This window comes from Xyrauchen texanus, chromosome 10, assembly GCF_025860055.1.
Source record: "Xyrauchen texanus isolate HMW12.3.18 chromosome 10, RBS_HiC_50CHRs, whole genome shotgun sequence".
Lineage (NCBI taxonomy): Eukaryota > Metazoa > Chordata > Actinopteri > Cypriniformes > Catostomidae > Xyrauchen > Xyrauchen texanus.
In genome coordinates, this window is record NC_068285.1 from 12674631 (window position 1) to 12694558 (window position 19928).

Here is a 19928-nt window from a genome sequence, read left to right on the forward strand (position 1 = left end):
CTAGCATATGTTGAATGGATCAGAGAAATGCATCACCTTCAGTGAAATTACGTGAGATCAAGCATATGTTCTCCATTTTTTAATGTTTACCAGCAAGCCACCACTGCCTAATGGCTTTAGTCAATTGAAGGAATTTCTGCTGGAAAATTCTTGAGCACTTGGACAAACTTTGAGATTAATCAGTTATGGGAGAAAAAAAGCAGATACAGGCTTACACAAAAACTAAAGACAAAAACTAAAGTCAAATAAAATGAATATAAAAAACATTTCAGAATCAGAATGAGCTTTTTTGCCAAGTATGCTGACACATACATGAAATTTGTCTTGCTGACAGAATATTCCAGTGCACAAACAATACAGCCATAATAATAAAAAAATAACTGAATAAAAGTTTTCGCATCTCCCAACTAAGCTGGGGTCAGAGCACAGGGTCAGCCATGGTACGGCGCCCCTGGAGCAGGTGGGGTAAAGGGCCTTGCTCAAGGGCCCAACAGCATCTTAGCAGTGTTGGGACTTGAACCCCTGACCTTCAGGTCAGCAACCCACAGCCTTGACCACCAAGCTACCACTGCCCCTTGGCTTTTGAAGATTGAATGGATCAGAGAAATGCATCACCTTCAATGAAATTACGTGAGATCAAGCATATGTTCTCCATTTTTTAATGTTTACCAGCAAGCCACCACTGCCCATTGGCTTTAGGCAATTGAAGGAATTTCTGCAGGAAAATTCTTGAGCACTTGGACAAACTTTGAGATTAATCAGTTATGGAAGAAAAAAGCAGATACAGGCTTACACAAAAACTAAAGACAAAAACTAAAGTCAAATAAAATGAATATAAAAAACATTTCAGAATCAGAATGAGCTTTTTTGCCAAGTATGCTGACATATACATGAAATTTGTCTTGCTGACAGAATATTCCAGTGCACAAACAATACAGCCATAATAATAAAAAAAATAACTGAATAAAAGTTTTCGCATATCCCAACTAAGCTGGGGTCAGAGCCAGGGTCAGCCATGGTACGGCGCCCTGGAGCAGGTGGGGTAAAGGGCCTTGCTCAAGGGCCCAACAGTGGGATCTTAGCAGCATTGGGACTTGAACCCCTGACCTTCAGGTCAACAACACACAGCCTTGACCACCAAGCTACCACTGCCCCTTGGTTTTTGGCGATTGAATGGATCAGAGAAATGCATCACCTTCAGTGAAATTACGTGAGATCAAGCATGTGTTCTCCATTTTTTAATGTTTACCAGCAAGCCACCACTGCCCATTGGCTTTAGGCAATTGAAGGAATTTCTGCAGGAAAATTCTTGAGCACTTGGACAAACTTTGAGATTAATCAGTTATGGAAGAAAAAAGCAGATACAGGCTTACACAAAAACTAAAGACAAAAACTAAAGTCAAATAAAATGAATATAAAAAACATTTCAGAATCAGAATGAGCTTTTTTGCCAAGTATGCTGACATATACATGAAATTTGTCTTGCTGACAGAAAATTCCAGTGCACAAACAATACAGCCATAATAATAAAAAAAATAACTGAATAAAAGTTTTCGCATATCCCAACTAAGCTGGGGTCAGAGCGCAGGGTCAGCCATGGTACGGCGCCCCTGGAGCAGGTGGGGTAAAGGGCCTTGCTCAAGGGCCCAACAGTGGGATCTTAGCAGCGTTGGGACTTGAACCCCTGACCTTCAGGTCAACAACACACAGCCTTGACCACCAAGCTACCACTGCCCCTTGGTTTTTGGCGATTGAATGGATCAGAGAAATGCATCACCTTCAGTGAAATTACGTGAGATCAAGCATGTGTTCTCCATTTTTTAATGTTTACCAGCAAGCCACCACTGCCCATTGGCTTTAGGCAATTGAAGGAATTTCTGCAGGAAAATTCTTGAGCACTTGGACAAACTTTGAGATTAATCAGTTATGGGAGAAAAAAAGCAGATACAGGCTTACACAAAAACTAAAGACAAAAACTAAAGTCAAATAAAATGAATATAAAAAACATTTCAGAATCAGAATGAGCTTTTTTGCCAAGTATGCTGACATATACATGAAATTTGTCTTGCTGACAGAATATTCCAGTGCACAAACAATACAGCCATAATAATAAAAAAAATAACTGAATAAAAGTTTTCGCATATCCCAACTAAGCTGGGGTCAGAGCGCAGGGTCAGCCATGGTACTGCGCCCCTGGAGCAGGTGGGGTAAAGGGCCTTGCTCAAGGGCCCAACAGTGGGATCTTAGCAGCGTTGGGACTTGAACCCCTGACCTTCAGGTCAACAACACACAGCCTTGACCACCAAGCTACCACTGCCCCTTGGTTTTTGGCGATTGAATGGATCAGAGAAATGCATCACCTTCAGTGAAATTACGTGAGATCAAGCATGTGTTCTCCATTTTTTAATGTTTACCAGCAAGCCACCACTGCCCATTGGCTTTAGGCAATTGAAGGAATTTCTGCAGGAAAATTCTTGAGCACTTGGACAAACTTTGAGATTAATCAGTTATGGGAGAAAAAAGCAGATACAGGCTTACACAAAAACTAAAGACAAAAACTAAAGTCAAATAAAATGAATATAAAAAACATTTCAGAATCAGAATGAGCTTTTTTGCCAAGTATGCTGACACATACATGAAATTTGTCTTGCTGACAGAATATTCCAGTGCACAAACAATACAGCCATAATAATAAAAAAATAACTGAATAAAAGTTTTCGCATCTCCCAACTAAGCTGGGGTCAGAGCGCAGGGTCAGCCATGGTACGGCGCCCTGGAGCAGGTGGGGTAAAGGGCCTTGCTCAAGGGCCCAACAGCGGATCTTAGCAGTGTTGGGACTTGAACCCCTGACCTTCAGGTCAACAACACACAGCCTTGACCACCAAGCTACCACTGCCCCTTGGCTTTTGGCGATTGAATGGATCAGAGAAATGCATCACCTTCAGTGAAATTACGTGAGATCAAGCATGTGTTCTCCATTTTTAATGTTTACCAGCAAGCCACCACTGCCCATTGGCTTTAGGCAATTGAAGGAATTTCTGCAGGAAAATTCTTGAGCACTTGGACAAACTTTGAGATTAATCAGTTATGGGAGAAAAAAGCAGATACAGGCTTACACAAAAACTAAAGACAAAAACTAAAGTCAAATAAAATGAATATAAAAAACATTTCAGAATCAGAATGAGCTTTTTTGCCAAGTATGCTGACACATACATGAAATTTGTCTTGCTGACAGAATATTCCAGTGCACAAACAATACAGCCATAATAATAAAAAAAATAACTGAATAAAAGTTTTCGCATCTCCCAACTAAGCTGGGGTCAGAGCGCAGGGTCAGCCATGGTACAGCGCCCCTGGAGCAGGTGGGGTAAAGGGCCTTGCTCAAGGGCCCAACAGCGATCTTAGCAGTGTTGGGACTTGAACCCCTGACCTTCAGGTCAACAACCCACAGCCTTGACCACCAAGCTACCACTGCCCCTTGGCTTTTGGCGATTGAATGGATCAGAGAAATGCATCACCTTCAGTGAAATTACGTGAGATCAAGCATATGTTCTCCATTTTTTAATGTTTACCAGCAAGCCACCACTGCCCATTGGCTTTAGGCAATTGAAGGAATTTCTGCAGGAAAATTCTTGAGCACTTGGACAAACTTTGAGATTAATCAGTTATGGAAGAAAAAAGCAGATACAGGCTTACACAAAAACTAAAGACAAAAACTAAAGTCAAATAAAATGAATATAAAAAACATTTCAGAATCAGAATGAGCTTTTTTGCCAAGTATGCTGACATATACATGAAATTTGTCTTGCTGACAGAAAATTCCAGTGCACAAACAATACAGCCATAATAATAAAAAAAATAACTGAATAAAACTTTTCGCATATCCCAACTAAGCTGGGGTCAGAGCGCAGGGTCAGCCATGGTACGGCGCCCCTGGAGCAGGTGGGGTAAAGGGCCTTGCTCAAGGGCCCAACAGTGGGATCTTAGCAGCGTTGGGACTTGAACCCCTGACCTTCAGGTCAACAACACACAGCCTTGACCACCAAGCTACCACTGCCCCTTGGCTTTTGGCGATTGAATGGATCAGAGAAATGCATCACCTTCAGTGAAATTACGTGAGATCAAGCATGTGTTCTCCATTTTTTAATGTTTACCAGCAAGCCACCACTGCCCATTGGCTTTAGGCAATTGAAGGAATTTCTGCAGGAAAATTCTTGAGCACTTGGACAAACTTTGAGATTAATCAGTTATGGGAGAAAAAAAGCAGATACAGGCTTACACAAAAACTAAAGACAAAAACTAAAGTCAAATAAAATGAATATAAAAAACATTTCAGAATCAGAATGAGCTTTTTTGCCAAGTATGCTGACACATACATGAAATTTGTCTTGCTGACAGAATATTCCAGTGCACAAACAATACAGCCATAATAATAAAAAAAATAACTGAATAAAAGTTTTCGCATCTCCCAACTAAGCTGGGGTCAGAGCGCAGGGTCAGCCATGGTACGGCGCCCCTGGAGCAGGTGGGGTAAAGGGCCTTGCTCAAGGGCCCAACAGCATCTTAGCAGTGTTGGGACTTGAACCCCTGACCTTCAGGTCAGCAACCCACAGCCTTGACCACCAAGCTACCACTGCCCCTTGGCTTTTGAAGATTGAATGGATCAGAGAAATGCATCACCTTCAGTGAAATTACGTGAGATCAAGCATATGTTCTCCATTTTTTAATGTTTACCAGCAAGCCACCACTGCCCATTGGCTTTAGGCAATTGAAGGAATTTCTGCAGGAAAATTCTTGAGCACTTGGACAAACTTTGAGATTAATCAGTTATGGAAGAAAAAAGCAGATACAGGCTTACACAAAAACTAAAGACAAAAACTAAAGTCAAATAAAATGAATATAAAAAACATTTCAGAATCAGAATGAGCTTTTTTGCCAAGTATGCTGACATATACATGAAATTTGTCTTGCTGACAGAAAATTCCAGTGCACAAACAATACAGCCATAATAATAAAAAAAATAACTGAATAAAAGTTTTCGCATCTCCCAACTAAGCTGGGGTCAGAGCGCAGGGTCAGCCATGGTACGGCGCCCCTGGAGCAGGTGGGGTAAAGGGCCTTGCTCAAGGGCCCAACAGTGGGATCTTAGCAGCGTTGGGACTTGAACCCCTGACCTTCAGGTCAACAACACACAGCCTTGACCACCAAGCTACCACTGCCCCTTGGTTTTTGGCGATTGAATGGATCAGAGAAATGCATCACCTTCAGTGAAATTACGTGAGATCAAGCATGTGTTCTCCATTTTTTAATGTTTACCAGCAAGCCACCACTGCCCATTGGCTTTAGGCAATTGAAGGAATTTCTGCAGGAAAATTCTTGAGCACTTGGACAAACTTTGAGATTAATCAGTTATGGGAGAAAAAAAGCAGATACAGGCTTACACAAAAACTAAAGACAAAAACTAAAGTCAAATAAAATGAATATAAAAAACATTTCAGAATCAGAATGAGCTTTTTTGCCAAGTATGCTGACACATACATGAAATTTGTCTTGCTGACAGAATATTCCAGTGCACAAACAATACAGCCATAATAATAAAAAAAATAACTGAATAAAAGTTTTCGCATCTCCCAACTAAGCTGGGGTCAGAGCGCAGGGTCAGCCATGGTACGGCGCCCCTGGAGCAGGTGGGGTAAAGGGCCTTGCTCAAGGGCCCAACAGCATCTTAGCAGTGTTGGGACTTGAACCCCTGACCTTCAGGTCAGCAACCCACAGCCTTGACCACCAAGCTACCACTGCCCCTTGGCTTTTGAAGATTGAATGGATCAGAGAAATGCATCACCTTCAATGAAATTACGTGAGATCAAGCATATGTTCTCCATTTTTTAATGTTTACCAGCAAGCCACCACTGCCCATTGGTTTTTGGCGATTGAATGGATCAGAGAAATGCATCACCTTCAGTGAAATTACGTGAGATCTAGCATATGTTGAATGGATCAGAGAAATGCATCACCTTCAGTGAAATTACGTGAGATCAAGCATATGTTCTCCATTTTTTAATGTTTACCAGCAAGCCACCACTGCCTAATGGCTTTAGTCAATTGAAGGAATTTCTGCAGGAAAATTCTTGAGCACTTGGACAAACTTTGAGATTAATCAATTATGGGAGAAAAAAAGCAGATACAGGCTTACACAAAAACTAAAGACAAAAACTAAAGTCAAATAAAATGAATATAAAAAACATTTCAGAATCAGGATGAGCTTTTTTGCCAACTATGCTGACACATACAGTAACCCACAGCCTTGACCACTGAGCTACTTAATGTTTTTCACCACAAAAACGTATCTGTAGGTGGTTCGAAAAGATCTTACAGTGCAGTATTAATATAGGCAAGGCAAGACAAGTTTATTTATATAGCACATTTCATACACAATGGTAATTCAAAGTGCTTTACATAGAAGAGATTAAAATAAGAATAAAAAAATAAGAATAATTGAAACAGTTTAGAATATAAAATAAAATAAAATCCAGTACAAACAGTCGGACACAGTGGCACAGTGCTCATTCAGTAAATGCACAGCTAAACAGATGTGTTTTGAGTCTGGATTTGAATGTGACTACTGTAGGAGCACATCTGATCTCTTCTGGAAGCTGGTTCCAGCTGCGGCTGGCGTAATAGCTAAAAGCAGACTCTCCTTGCTTGGAGTGAACCCTTGGTATTTCTAGCTGATGTGATCCTAATGATCTGAGTGATCTGTTGGGTTTATATTCAGTGAGCATATCTGCAATATATTGAGGTCCTAGCCCATTGAGTGATTTATATACCAGTAATAATACTTTAAAATCAATCCTAAATGTAACTGGGAGCCAGTGTAAAGACCTGAGGACTGGTGTGATATGTTCATATTTTCTGGTTCTGCTCAGAATCCTGGCAGCAGCGTTCTGTATGAGCTGCAACTGTCTTATGGTCTTTTTGGGAAGGCCAGTGAGGAGTCCATTACAATAATCCACCCTGCTGGTGATGAAAGCATGCACAAGTTTCTCCAGGTCTTGACTGGACACAAAGCATCTAATTCTTGCAATATTTTTCAGATGATAGTATGCTGATTTAGTTATTGCTTTGACATGACTACTGAAACTAAGGTCTGACTCTAGAGACACACCAAGATTCTATATTAATATATTACATTATATATTAATATATAACTATGATATAAGTATTATAAGTATTATATTAATATATATATATATATATATATATATATATATATATATATATATATATATATATACATATATATATGTATGTATTATTTGCTTTATTATTTGTAGTACTTAAAAGATTCAATCATTGCAAAATAATTGAATTTCTTTTAAAAATTAGCTGCAAAAATAAAGTGCATCTTGGGGAGCACTTGCTTCCGTTTCACACATGATAATAAAATACCGAGCACAAGCTGATCCTAAATAAATTATTTAATCAATAATGTCAATCAAATTTAATCAATTAATTTTTTTTACTCTGTGCTTGTGCTTTATGGGATTTAAATGTATCCAAGTGGCTCGAGTGTTTTGACTACGTACACCTTCAGATCCATTTTATGATTCTGTGACCATTTCTGGTGATGCCAGAAGGTGGTGACATATGAGTGTCTTGTGTGAAATTAGTTAGTCACTAAATCAACGATCAAAATTACATTTTAATCATTTGATTATGTGTTTGTCTACAGACCTACAAATAGACTTTAGTTGAGGTAATAGAGTTTAGTAGTTTTTTTCTGCAGTGCATTTCACGTAATGCTCCCAATCAAGAACGATATGCCAATTAATTACTCTCATATGTGTGTTCCTCATCTCTAAATTATTAATTTAGATCAACATCAATGCTGATAAAAAAATAGATAAATTATTAATGTTGAAAAGAACTTTGTAGAAATGAACGGAGCCACGTTGATTAGACTGTCTGACTGATGGCCTATTACGTAAGGGTTGTTTTGGCTCATGAAACTCACCTGTGATTGGCTGGATGGTCGCTCAAGTAACCCAAAGTAACAAAACGCAAAGAATACTGTATGCAAATCCACCATTTGGACTCGACATGGGTTTAGCTTGGAAAAGTGCAGGGACAAAAATCCCCCCATGGCTGCTACGCCCTTGTTTCAACATATAAAAATTGGCCCCATTCACTTCCATTGTAAGTGTCTCACTGTCACAAATTCGTCAACGTTTTGTTGAACTTTTATAATCATCAACAGATTGTTGAAATACAATTCAGTGGAATCAAGTATATTGATGTTATAACTTCAAGGGTCACATCATAAAGATCTTAATACATACTGTTGTTGGCATAAACATTAAAAAAGAGGAATGTTTATAGACTGGGATAACAGGTTTACTTATAAATGATGTTGCTTTCATTATGACGTGCTTCCTTAAGAAGGAAGAGTCTGTTACTTTACATGTACTAAAACAGCATAATATACTGCGGTTACACAGTCGTGCATTGTTATATTTTCTTTCAAATAGTTTATAAATATACTTCAAGGTTACATGCATGCATATTTAAACGAGAACACAAGAATAATGTGCAAGGTTCAACTTAAGTGAAGCGCGCTGGAGGCGGGATACAGTCGCCTGTTTTGATTGGCTGTCGCCTAGTTACCATGAAGAATGACAGCAGAGCACATCCACTGATACTTTCGAATGGAGCTGTTTATAAGCTCGCGGACTTCCTTTTCCGCGAGAGTTCAAGTCGCACATGCGCAGAAGAGGCTGCGCACAATTTTGGCTGTAATGGATGGTGTGAGTTCTCTCTGAAATCAAGGGCCGTGGAGGGTTTTATATCCACGAACATCGCCCAAATTATACGTCTGGTTGCTTCCCAGAGCCGCTAATGTGAACTGGAACAAATTTTAACACATTAGTATGTGACCATTTCCGACCAATATGAAACTACAGAGAGTTTACACTGAATATTAAAGCGAATATGAACAAGAAGCAAGCGGGTCGAGTATTATTTTCTGTTATGTGGGACCATTTTCATGCACAGCGAGCCTTACTGCTTCAGACCTCAGAAACCGTGTGCAAGGAGAGCTAAAACGTCTGTTTAAACTTTGAAGTCGAGCAAGGATAAGCAAACTAAAACAAGGGGAGCCCGTGTGTTTTGTTCTTTTTGAGATCGAGAGAGGAGCTAGCTTAGCTGCAGCTAGCCGCGCTAGCGCAATGCGTTGCTTGAGGCACCCTGAAAGCGACCAGTGATACCATCGTGAAGGACAGGAATAAGATTTATCTTTAAAAAGGTGTTTTTGTTGGGTCTACACTCTTGGATAGTGTTTGAATCCATTTAAAGGAGCTACATCTTGCAAAACTGGACTGACTGGGATGACTACTGGATAAGCCGAGCTCGCGCGCATCTTTGTTTTGGTTGCTTCTCTTGCAGGATTTTGCACTTTTACACGCTACTGAGTGATTTGCTGTTCATGTGCTGTTTTGACCGTACAGGCCCGCGTCTCCGGAGGACAGCAGTCGCTGTAGCGTGGAGGCATGCCTGGATCAGACCGCCTGCATGGGACCAAGAGGAAAGGTGAACAGCAGGCGACCGATGGGCACGGCCAAACGGGTCCGCCTTTGCACGCCGGCTCCGGGAGGCATCCCACCAAGTCGTCGAGCTCGTCTACTTCTAAGCACAAACGAAACAAGCCGAAACATGAGGCCGAGACCGCCGCCTCCGCGCCTCCGGTAATAGGCGCCATCAAGCCGCTGGTGGAGTATGACGACATCAGCTCCGACTCGGACACTTTCCTGGATTCTCCCACTCGTGCGAAACCGGCGGAAAACAGAGACGCGGAACGGATAGACTTGTCGGAGGTTAGTGCGGGGAATAGGACTCTCAAACACAAGCGTTCCAGGAAGAAGTCTAAAGACCCCAACCGGGCCCGGGAGTCAGAGGAGAGCGCAGGGAGCGACAAAAAGAGTTGTAAGGAGCGGGAGAGAGGGAGTAAAGAGAGCAAGAGGAAAGACAAGGAGAAGTCTAGCTCAGAAGTGTGCCTTGCTTCCACCTCCAGGCGACCAGGTGAGTCTGTTAGTAAGAGATCAAGTGACTCCCTCACATCAGCTGTGGTACAGCCAGCTGTGAATTTAGGAAGCAGTGCCTCCTCTGCCTCCTCCTCTCAGAGCAAAGAAATCTCCCGTTCATCAAAGTCTCGTAAAGACAAGCAGAGGAGAGAGGAACGGTTCGACAGGAGTCATCGGAGAGCTACCAAGAGCCACAAGCCTAGTCCTAAAGGGAAGGGCCAGTCGCGGGGCAGCCCACGCCGGAAGGCCTCCGCCCAGTCGGTGAGTCCGAGGAGGAGTGGAGGGGATAGTCCCTCAGCGGCCGAGCCGGATAACAGTTACTCCTCCAGGCGCAGGGCTGCTAGTCCGAGTCCGTACAGGGAGCAACCCCGACGGAGTAGGCAGAGATCGGAGAGTCCGTACGGACGGAGGAGGTCTTCAAGCTGCGAGAAGGATGGAAGTCCCTATGGCAACCGTCGGTCTTCAAGTACCAGTCCAGTGTCCAGGTGAGTGACTAAACATTTACACTCACAACCCCTATCACACTATTTTACATATCAAAAGGCTTTGAATAGTCCATGTGTATTATATACATGGGGCACGTCAAATTGTATACCTGGCCAGAACTTTGAAGCTCTAAAAAGCACATAAAGGCAGCATAAAATTAACCCAGTGGTTAAATCCATGTCTTCAGAAGCGATGTGGTAGGTGTGGGTGAGAAACGGCTCACTATTCAAGTTCCTATTTTTTAACTATAAATGTCAACTTTCACTTCTACATTCTTCTTGTTTTTACTGGGATGGGAGGAGAATTTATAGTAAAAATAACTTTAATATCGTTCAGTTTCTCACACACGGCTATCATATCACTTTTTAAGGTGTGGATTTAACCACTGGAGTCGTACAGATTACTTTCATGCTACATTTATGTGCTTTGTTTGAGCTTTACAATTTTGGTCAACATTCATTTGCATTTTGTGGGCCTACAGAGCTGAAATATTCTTCTTAAATCTTCGTTTGCATTCTGCATTCGAATGCATTCTGCATCATACACATCTGGGATGGCATGAGGGTGAGTAAATGATGAGAATTTAAATTATTTGGTGAACTATTCCTTTAATGGGCACTGACTCATTTAGTTGTTTCCACCAGTTGGTTAAAAGTTATTACATATATATCTAAGAAATGTAGAGGAAGTTATTAAAAATGGCTGGCCTAATTTATTAGCAGATGGCCTGTAGTTATAAATGTTGTGTAATGCAGTGATAGTCATATGAGGCTTAAATGTCCAAATAAGTTTTGCATGTGTGGTACTTCTGAGTTAAGAGTTGTAATACTGAATCAGTCCCAAATGTGCACCGTTTTTGGTAATGTACGGTATTGACCATTTTATTGGTGATTCCAGGTGCTGTTTATCTTTTGACTAAATGAGGATTTGAGCATCTTTGTAAGAGTGAAATCCTTTCAGCATTCATACATAGTTATTGGTATAACCTAACTGTTAAACTGGCCAAATTATCCCACACATTTCCTGAAGAAAGTCAGATCTTTCATCTTTATTGGAACTGTTTTATTTTTGCCAAAAAGAAAAAAAATATATATATTTTTTAATTCTATTGTAACCTCACTGTCTGTCTACTTCGTAAAATCTTTTCAAGATATTTATCATTCACAGGTGATGCCTAAAATTGCAGTATTGATAAAGTAAATTTTACAACCTTAATTGTGGATATGTAGTAATATTTGATATGGCTTGGTAATTTTAACTCTGGTTTTATAGAATTCTTTAATTCTAATTTATCTTTGTACATGTGTGCTAATAGAAATTGAAAATTTAAGCTAGTCTATATGCCATAAAACCTGCATTTACAGCATTTTATTTTCTGATAATCACTTTCTGTGGAGCACAGAACTGTAACTGAGAACAGAAGTGTTCTGCATTGTGTGCAGTGATTTATATATAATATATAATATGGAATTTATAGCATTCAATAGGGGAACAGAACATTCTGGATTTAGATGTAATTCAACCAGACATGATGTACTCTACAGATACACCCAAACATTTGATCACTGCATAATAGTTTCTCTTTTCTGAATTTTCCACATTTGGCCTAATGAAATGATTTGCAAAGTGCCCCTTTAATGCACGCTTGCAACACTCTACAAGCTAGTTTAGTTGAACAGTGATTGCTTGCAGTTTAATATGAACCGTTCACAGGAGAAAATGTGTCTAGTAGGCTGAAAGGGCGTTTCTTTTTATCAATTTTTAATGAACCACATCCATCAAAAGCCCCATGAGTAACACCAAAAGTGACTGCATATTTCATTACAAGTATCGTGTCTTTGTTCACAACATCACACTGCATTTTGCTTATTAGAGATGTGCAAAATAATATAATTTAGTTGATGGGTTGTCTGAATGAATAGTTAGTGTTAAAGCTGACGTATGTAATATCTGCGTCACTAGCGCCACAGAACGCAATTGCAAAAATAAACCGGCTTTCCGAATACGCCCCTCATGCTGTTGTTTGAATCATCAGATAGTCCCGCCCCCCCAATTCAAGGCATTGGTTGAGTAACATTGTTGGGTCTAAGCAGGTTGCTCTAAACAAACAGGAGTTTTATAGTGCCACCCGAGACAAAGCATTTACAGTTTTCCAGAATATTAACCTCTAAATGACTTCTAGATGTGTCTGCATATTAAGTTGGGATAGAAGTATTTTAGCACAAAAAAATGTTACATGCTTGAGCTTTAAGCAAGCTTTAATTTGGATTGTTTAGAGTCGTGTACGTTACACATTAATCAGGTGCGTTTTTCAGCGATTTATGGATGCTAAGCACAGCGCTAGTTTAACAGATAGTCTATTCAATAAATGGGCCGCACAACTATTACCTTTATTCCACAAAAATATCACAGTGCTTGCAAAAGAACGGAGAGACCAATGGATTATGCATAATAAGTGAATCTTTTCAAAAGTGGTGCTTTGATGGCTGTAGCAGCTGTGCATTGATAAAGATGAATTTAGAGACAGAGTATTTATATTAATGGGAAGGTATACATGGATTTTCCACATGCTATTCCTCATACTATCAAGCGCTCATCCTTTCAAAGAATAGGTTGCTCTTTAGATAGCAAATCCATTATGGATGTGTTCGATGTACATGCACTACGACTAATGGCCTGTGACCAACAACATGACAAGACGTGGCCCATTTATCCCTGTGTGTTGTGTAGTTCGCTGATGAACATTTGCATCACTCGCACTGTTCACGAGATGATCCGGCATGTGGAAAACCAAAGAATACTTTGGCCTTTAGCATGCTGGCAGTTAATGTTAGACTGTTGTCACACAACAGCATTGGAGACTTATGTTGCCATGTGAATGCATAAGAAGCGTTCTAACTGGTTTTTGTGTGTGGAGCGTACCGGAAAACAAACGTCATATGATGGAGCCTAACAACCAAGTCAACAGAGTGGAAAGAATTCAACATTTCTTGGAGTATACTGGGAAAAGCACATACACTATAACCTATACCCATTTATACAAACCCATGTAAAATATTGACTGTCCCTCACATTTGCGTATATGCACTGGTATGTTGGGGGAATTTCAGACTCTGTTTACACCTGAGCAGGTCTCAACACTTAGGATTTTTTTCTACTGGACCGGTTGGGCCAGTGCTTCAGATTTTTACTGGCCCTGGCAACATTTTCACTAGCCCCACACAAAAATGACAAATAGCTGTCTTTACCATCATGGCTTTAAAAAAATATGTCCAAAGAAAAATATTTTTTACATATCTTATGTTTTAAATACAATGTCCCCCAGGGGCCTGTGTAGCTCAGCGAGTAATGACGCTGACTACCCCCCCCTGGAGTCACAAGTTTGAATCCAGGGCGTGCTGAGTGACTCCAGCCGGTTCTTCTAAGCAACTAAATTGGCTCTCGTTTGCACTTGGTGTGGTGAGTTGTGTGTGGATAGCGTGAAGCCTCCGCACGCGCTATCTCCACGGTAATTCACTCAACCACGTGATAAGATGCACGGACTGATGGTCTCAGACAAGGAGTCAACTGAGATTCATCCTCTGCCACCCAGATTGAGGCGAGTCACTACGCCACCACAAGGACTTGGAGCACATTGGGAATTGGGCATTCCAAATTGGGGAGGAAAAGATGATAAATACCATGTCCCACAAAATTGAATCACATTTATTATTTGCAAGATATGATTTATCCCTTATGTAATCCCATATATGTGCTTTACAGATTACTGTCAGCTGTCCTGCCATTTACACATGTGCTTTTAAGCCAACAGGTCTGTGGAGGAGATAATGGGTTTTCGGTTACCCGTTTAGTCATGCTGTCATGCAACTTTTGCCCATCAGTAGTGTTTTCACAAGAAGGATCAAAGACTTAGTCACTGAGTTAAAGATTTGATTATTGGCTGAGAGAACAGTCTAGCTACTAAATCAGTTGTGATGTGTAATATACAGTAGTTAGATATTAGGCCTAATCTGTGAATTAACAATGTGTATTTTACATGAAATCAGACAACCCAAACAAGACCAACACTGACTGATATACAAAGAACAAAAACACCTTTATGGTCCGGAAATGAAACCTTATTAAGATACTCATCTTCACCCTGCAGCTGAACAGCTCTGAGAATAATGGTCATAGTGATCTTGCTGCTTTTCATATCAAATGGCATTATCATGTTGAATTAGTTTACGTTTTGAAACATTACCTAATTAAATGTATACTTTTTAGATATTTACCAGCTCGTGATTTCCTGACATGTGTTTATCTGGGGTTTAACGAAGTTTATTACGTCTCATTCGGTGCTTCATCTCTAAAGGCAAATTAATGAGAGAAAATGATTAGTTCTTTACAATGGGAATAAAACTAGCGCTCTGTCCCTTTTTAAGGAGACTTGGATTTTCAGTCCTATAGAAGGAAACTGTTGATTTCTTGTGGTCCAATGTGTGGATTACTAATTTTCACCAACATGTAAAAATTAAAAATGTGGGGATTTCACACACTGTGAACATTGAATGTGTGGGGATATTAAAATGTTGCAAAACATGTTAAATCCCACTACGAAATTCATTAAATGAGGGTTTTTTTCCCTGCTGTTTTCTACACATGGAAAAGAGCGAGGAGAGTGCGCTCTGTGAGTGCGCGCATGATCTTGTGCGTGCACGCGACTGCCATGACGCGTCCAGTATATTATGCATTTGCGCATCTTTGCGAGATAAATATACTCACGCTCGCTCCTCGGTTAGAAGACTTCGTTCGCTCCGTGTAATTGTTGTGCTCTCTCGCTTGTTGTAAATGTTATAAATGCAGCACTGGCCCAATCGGGCAAGTGACCGTTCTAGCAACTGGCCCGAATCTTTCTCACACTGGCCATCGGGCAGTCCTTATTTTCAAGCCCTGACCTGGTATTAAGATGCATTTTTGGTGATCCGATCACATGTGGTCAGCGCCAAATACAGGTCTAAAACATTTTGTGAAGGGATCATAAAAACCACATATGTGGTCTAAAACACAAATGACCTTATCACATGTGATGTGCAAACGTTAATGCATCCTGGCAGCAGCAAAGGGCCACCCCTCACCTGTCAATCAACCGCTGCGGTAAAATGAGTGATAACTTTGCTGTTTATGACCGGTTTTAAAAGGACATTTCCATCTGATCAGAAAATTTTAAAAACCGGATACATACACAACACGAGAACTTCACTGATCTTCAGTGTGTCTTATATCAAAATGCAGAGACTTATGAGAAGCACGAACATCTGCAGCTCAGGTTAATACAGGTTATCCACTAAAATAGGCAATTCTGCTAGAAATTTTGCATTTGTGCATGGATTAAATTTCAGATGCATCTTGGAGGAACAGGGCACCATTTTTCTCTTTTATTTGTCTTTTCTGACTTTGTTGCGCTTTTAATGTCATGCAGTAACACTCTGACATAGTGATGTATTTTGTCATGAAACGGAGGCTCTCCCCTACAAATCCAGTCAAAAGTGGTCACAGGAGATACTTTTAAGCAATTTAGCATTTGATCGGATCACCTGAGACGCATGTTAATAACCGGTCTAAATGAGGTCTGAGAGTTTTACGTAAGAGGGAAAACCCACAGGTCATGTTAGAAAGTCCAGGAAAGAAACACAGCAACAACTCTATTTAAAAATAAAGTGAATCAACTGAGAATAAAATTAATCCCTTAATTATTAATAATTAATTATTTACACAAGTATCGCAGGGAAATTACATTGCTGTGGAGTAAGCTGCTTACTGACCAAGGGCATGTATACGGGAGTAAAGGGTACGCCGCTTATATAGTGCCTGTAAAAGGGAACGCCACTTTCTTGCAAGAAGGCACTTTCTGGTGTCCATGTCAACTTGTGTACCATCTTTTGACATTTTGTAGTAACACATCATTAATTGTCAAGCAACTGCATTAAGAACCAGTACTGTTATTGAAGGATAAACCGTTATGACTGTTATTATTATTGCGACAAACGTGTAATTTAAATCATGGTTCTCACAAAATAGCGCTGGGATGAGTGACTGATGAGAGATTGAGAGCATGCATGATAGCACGCATTATTGCTCAAACTGTGTATCGCTCCAGAAAACTGACTGTCACAACTCTCATATCAAGTAAAATCAGATTTGTTATTTATTTGTGTTTTTACATCTGTTATTAGTATCTTTGTCATTTCTTGTCTAGAATTTGTACCATAATGACTAAAAATTGGCACCTTACAATTCATACTTGTGTAATATCATTTTAAAACAAACCCACATTTTCCTCTGAATTACAGCCTGTCTGAAAATGTATATTTTACAAATGTTTAGAATTGCCAATAACTCCAGTGGCTGCAATGTCATGCTCCTAGGGCTGAGCAAGTCCTCATGCAGTAGAATAGCTTTAAATGTGTGATTGTGCGCATGCTGCAATTAAAAACATCAACCCTGAATCTAGGCACAGTCAGCTAATCACTCGTTGCACTGCAGGGGCGCACCGATCAATGAGTGTATGCTACATTCGTTTCCAATAAGTTCTCTAAATTCATCCCCTTTCAAGCACTACCACTGTGGAAACTAATAAAAGCAAGCTACACAAGTCAACCTCACTAATAGACTATTCGGATGTTGTGTGACTGGTTGACAGTCCTGACCCACCCCAATTGTTGATGTTGCGTTACCTTTCTTATGTTTATATTGATACTGTATAATGCATTAAATGTGGCCACAAACTCTACACATGAGTCACTGTCCTGATTTAGTTCATTTTATCAAGTGTACATGATTTTAAAACATTTCTATTGCTTCTCTTCCTCCAGGCGCTCTCAGCGTTCCCGAAGCCGTTCTCCTCACTACTCCTCTTCTCGCCGCTCCTCATCTCATTCTCGCACAAAGAAACATTCTTTATATTCCGGAAGTGCCACCAGAGGCTCCTCCCACAGCAGTCGACCAGAAAGCCGCTCCCCTTCATCTTCACGCCTACCAATCACATCCAGCCTTGGGGCTGAGCTGACACGGAGGAAGAAGGAGCGTCAGGCGGCTGCCGCCAAAAACTCTCCTTTGCTCCGCCTGAACACATCCAACGTGGCAAATGTGCCGGCGGAAAACACAGAGGTGACACTAGAGACTGCTCTGCCACCTGAGCCTCAAAAGCCACCCTCTCCACCTCCGAACACTGTTACGGTAGAGGAACAGACTGTGGCTCCTCCTCCACCGCTCCCGTTACCCAGTCCACCTCCGCTACCTCTCTCATCTCCTCCGCCACCTCCGGCGAAATCTCCGCCCCCTCTTCCTCTCTCGTCCCCGCCACCTCTCCCTCTAAACAGTCCTCTGCCAGCTCCTCCATCCTCAGCGCCTGTGACGTCTGTTCCCTCTCGGTCAAAAAGCCCCACTCAGAAATCTACACGAAGTCCTGCACACCTTGTGAAGACCTCCACACTTCCACTTCTTCCCCTCCCGCCAGTTCTTGTGGGAGACTGCAGGGACAGGTGAGTCTTGAGACGGCTAGATATGTATTGCAAAAATCTTTTCTTAGGAGTCTCGTGGTTCTGCAAAAGAGCAGTGAGATGTTGGGCCTCATTCATGAAACATGAGCAGAATGAATTTTGTGTAAGTAGGTGTATTGTTAAGATTCCCCAAAAGTGTAAAAACTGTTGTTCAGTATGTTTGAGCATTCCAACCAGCCAGACATGGTCACTTTTGTTAATCTGATTGATGGCTGATATGTTGGTCTTTTGGTTGACTGACAAAATAATTCATAATAGATAAAGGAATAGTTTACCCAAAAATGAAACTTCTCTCATTAGTTACTCACCCTCATGCCATCTCGGATGTGTATTTTTAGAAGAGTATTTCAGCTCTGTAGATCCTTACAATGCATCTGAATGGTGACTAAAACTGTGAAGCTCCAAAAATCAAATGAAGGCAGCATAGAAGTAATACATTCAATCCAATCAAGTCATACACATCTGGGATGGTATGAGGGTCAGTAAATCATGATAATTTAATTTGAAACTTATCCATTTAAAGTGATAGTTCACCCAAAAATTTACATTTTTTTGTATCATTTACTCACCTTCATGCTATCCCAGATGTGTATTATTTAGAAGAATATTTCACCTCTGTTGGTCCATACAATGCAAGTGAATGGGTGCCAAAATTGTGATGCTCCAAAAAGCCTATAGTCATCTTAAAAGTAATCAAAATGACTCCAATGTTTAAGTCCATATCTTCAAGAAGTGATATGACATATCATTATTTAAGTCCTTTTTTGCTTGAAATTCTTCTCCCTGCCCAGTAGGGGGCGGTATGCATTAAGAATGTGAATCACCAAAAACATGTTTCTCAACCACACTCATATTGCTTCAGAAGACATTGATTTAACCACTGGAGTCTTATTGATTACTTGGAGCTTAAAAATGTTGGCACCCATTCACTTGCATTGTATGGACCAAAAGAGATGAGAAATACTTCAAAAAAATCTTAATTTGAGTTCAGCAGATGAAAGACATACACATCTGGGTCGGCATAAGAGTGAGTAAATGGGGATGAATAAATCTTTGGTTTGAAAGTGATTCAATTCACAGGTTTTCGATTCGAGAACAATTCAAAATTATTCGATTCACAGTGAAATTTGATTAACGCAATAGTGCCCAACCCTGTTCATGGAGGCCCCCCAACTGACACATTTTGGAAATCTTACTAATCAAACACCCCTGATTCAACTCTTCAGCTTGTTAGTGGAGACTCCAAGACCTGAATTGGATGTGTCAGAAAAAGGAGATATACAAAATGTGTAGTGTTTGAGGGGCCTCCAGGAACAGATTGGGAACCACTGGATCAATTCTGCATTTTGTTTTTGATAGTAGTCTTTCAATACTTCCCCTAATGTGTCTAAGGCAAGAAAACGTTAGGCTAACTACTTAAGACGTTTATTCCACCTAAAGTAACTTGAAAGAAAACATTAAATACATGTACATGTATATACAGGCTACTTGGAATACAATAATAGCACAAGAGTACAAAGTGTAATTAAAATATTTCAGAAATGAACATAGCTAGAAAAGTATTCCATATTTCACTATAAAAAGTATTTTTATTAATATGATTTACTTTTCCAGGCTTTGTAATCACAATTGATTCACTATGATTGTGGGGACCCTGAATCGGTAAACTAATCCAAATATTACAACATTAAAGTAACATCATCTGACTGCATTCAGTTTCAAAGAAAAGAGAAAAACAATCAAATAGATGGCGTTAAATGTTTTTTAGATGGCGTTAAAAGTCCCCAACTACACAATGATACCAGTAAAATGGCACTATTTTATC

At 40.3% G+C, this 19928-nt stretch overlaps 1 protein-coding gene across 2 annotated transcripts in view; it reads left to right on the forward strand.

Annotated features, from left to right (window-relative positions):
* The first annotated feature begins 8759 nt into the window (after window positions 1-8759).
* LOC127650911 (cyclin-dependent kinase 12-like) overlaps window positions 8760-19928 on the forward strand; it is a 35082-nt gene continuing 23913 nt past the window's right edge. For both annotated transcript variants that reach the window (XR_007971481.1, XM_052136564.1), the window contains exons 1-2: window positions 8760-10561; window positions 17417-18085. Coding sequence is in view for 1 of the 2 variants with exons in the window: in XM_052136564.1 (XP_051992524.1) it covers window positions 9546-10561; window positions 17417-18085 (1685 nt within the window). In the remaining variant the exon portion in view is untranslated. The remainder of the gene's footprint in view (window positions 10562-17416; window positions 18086-19928) is intronic.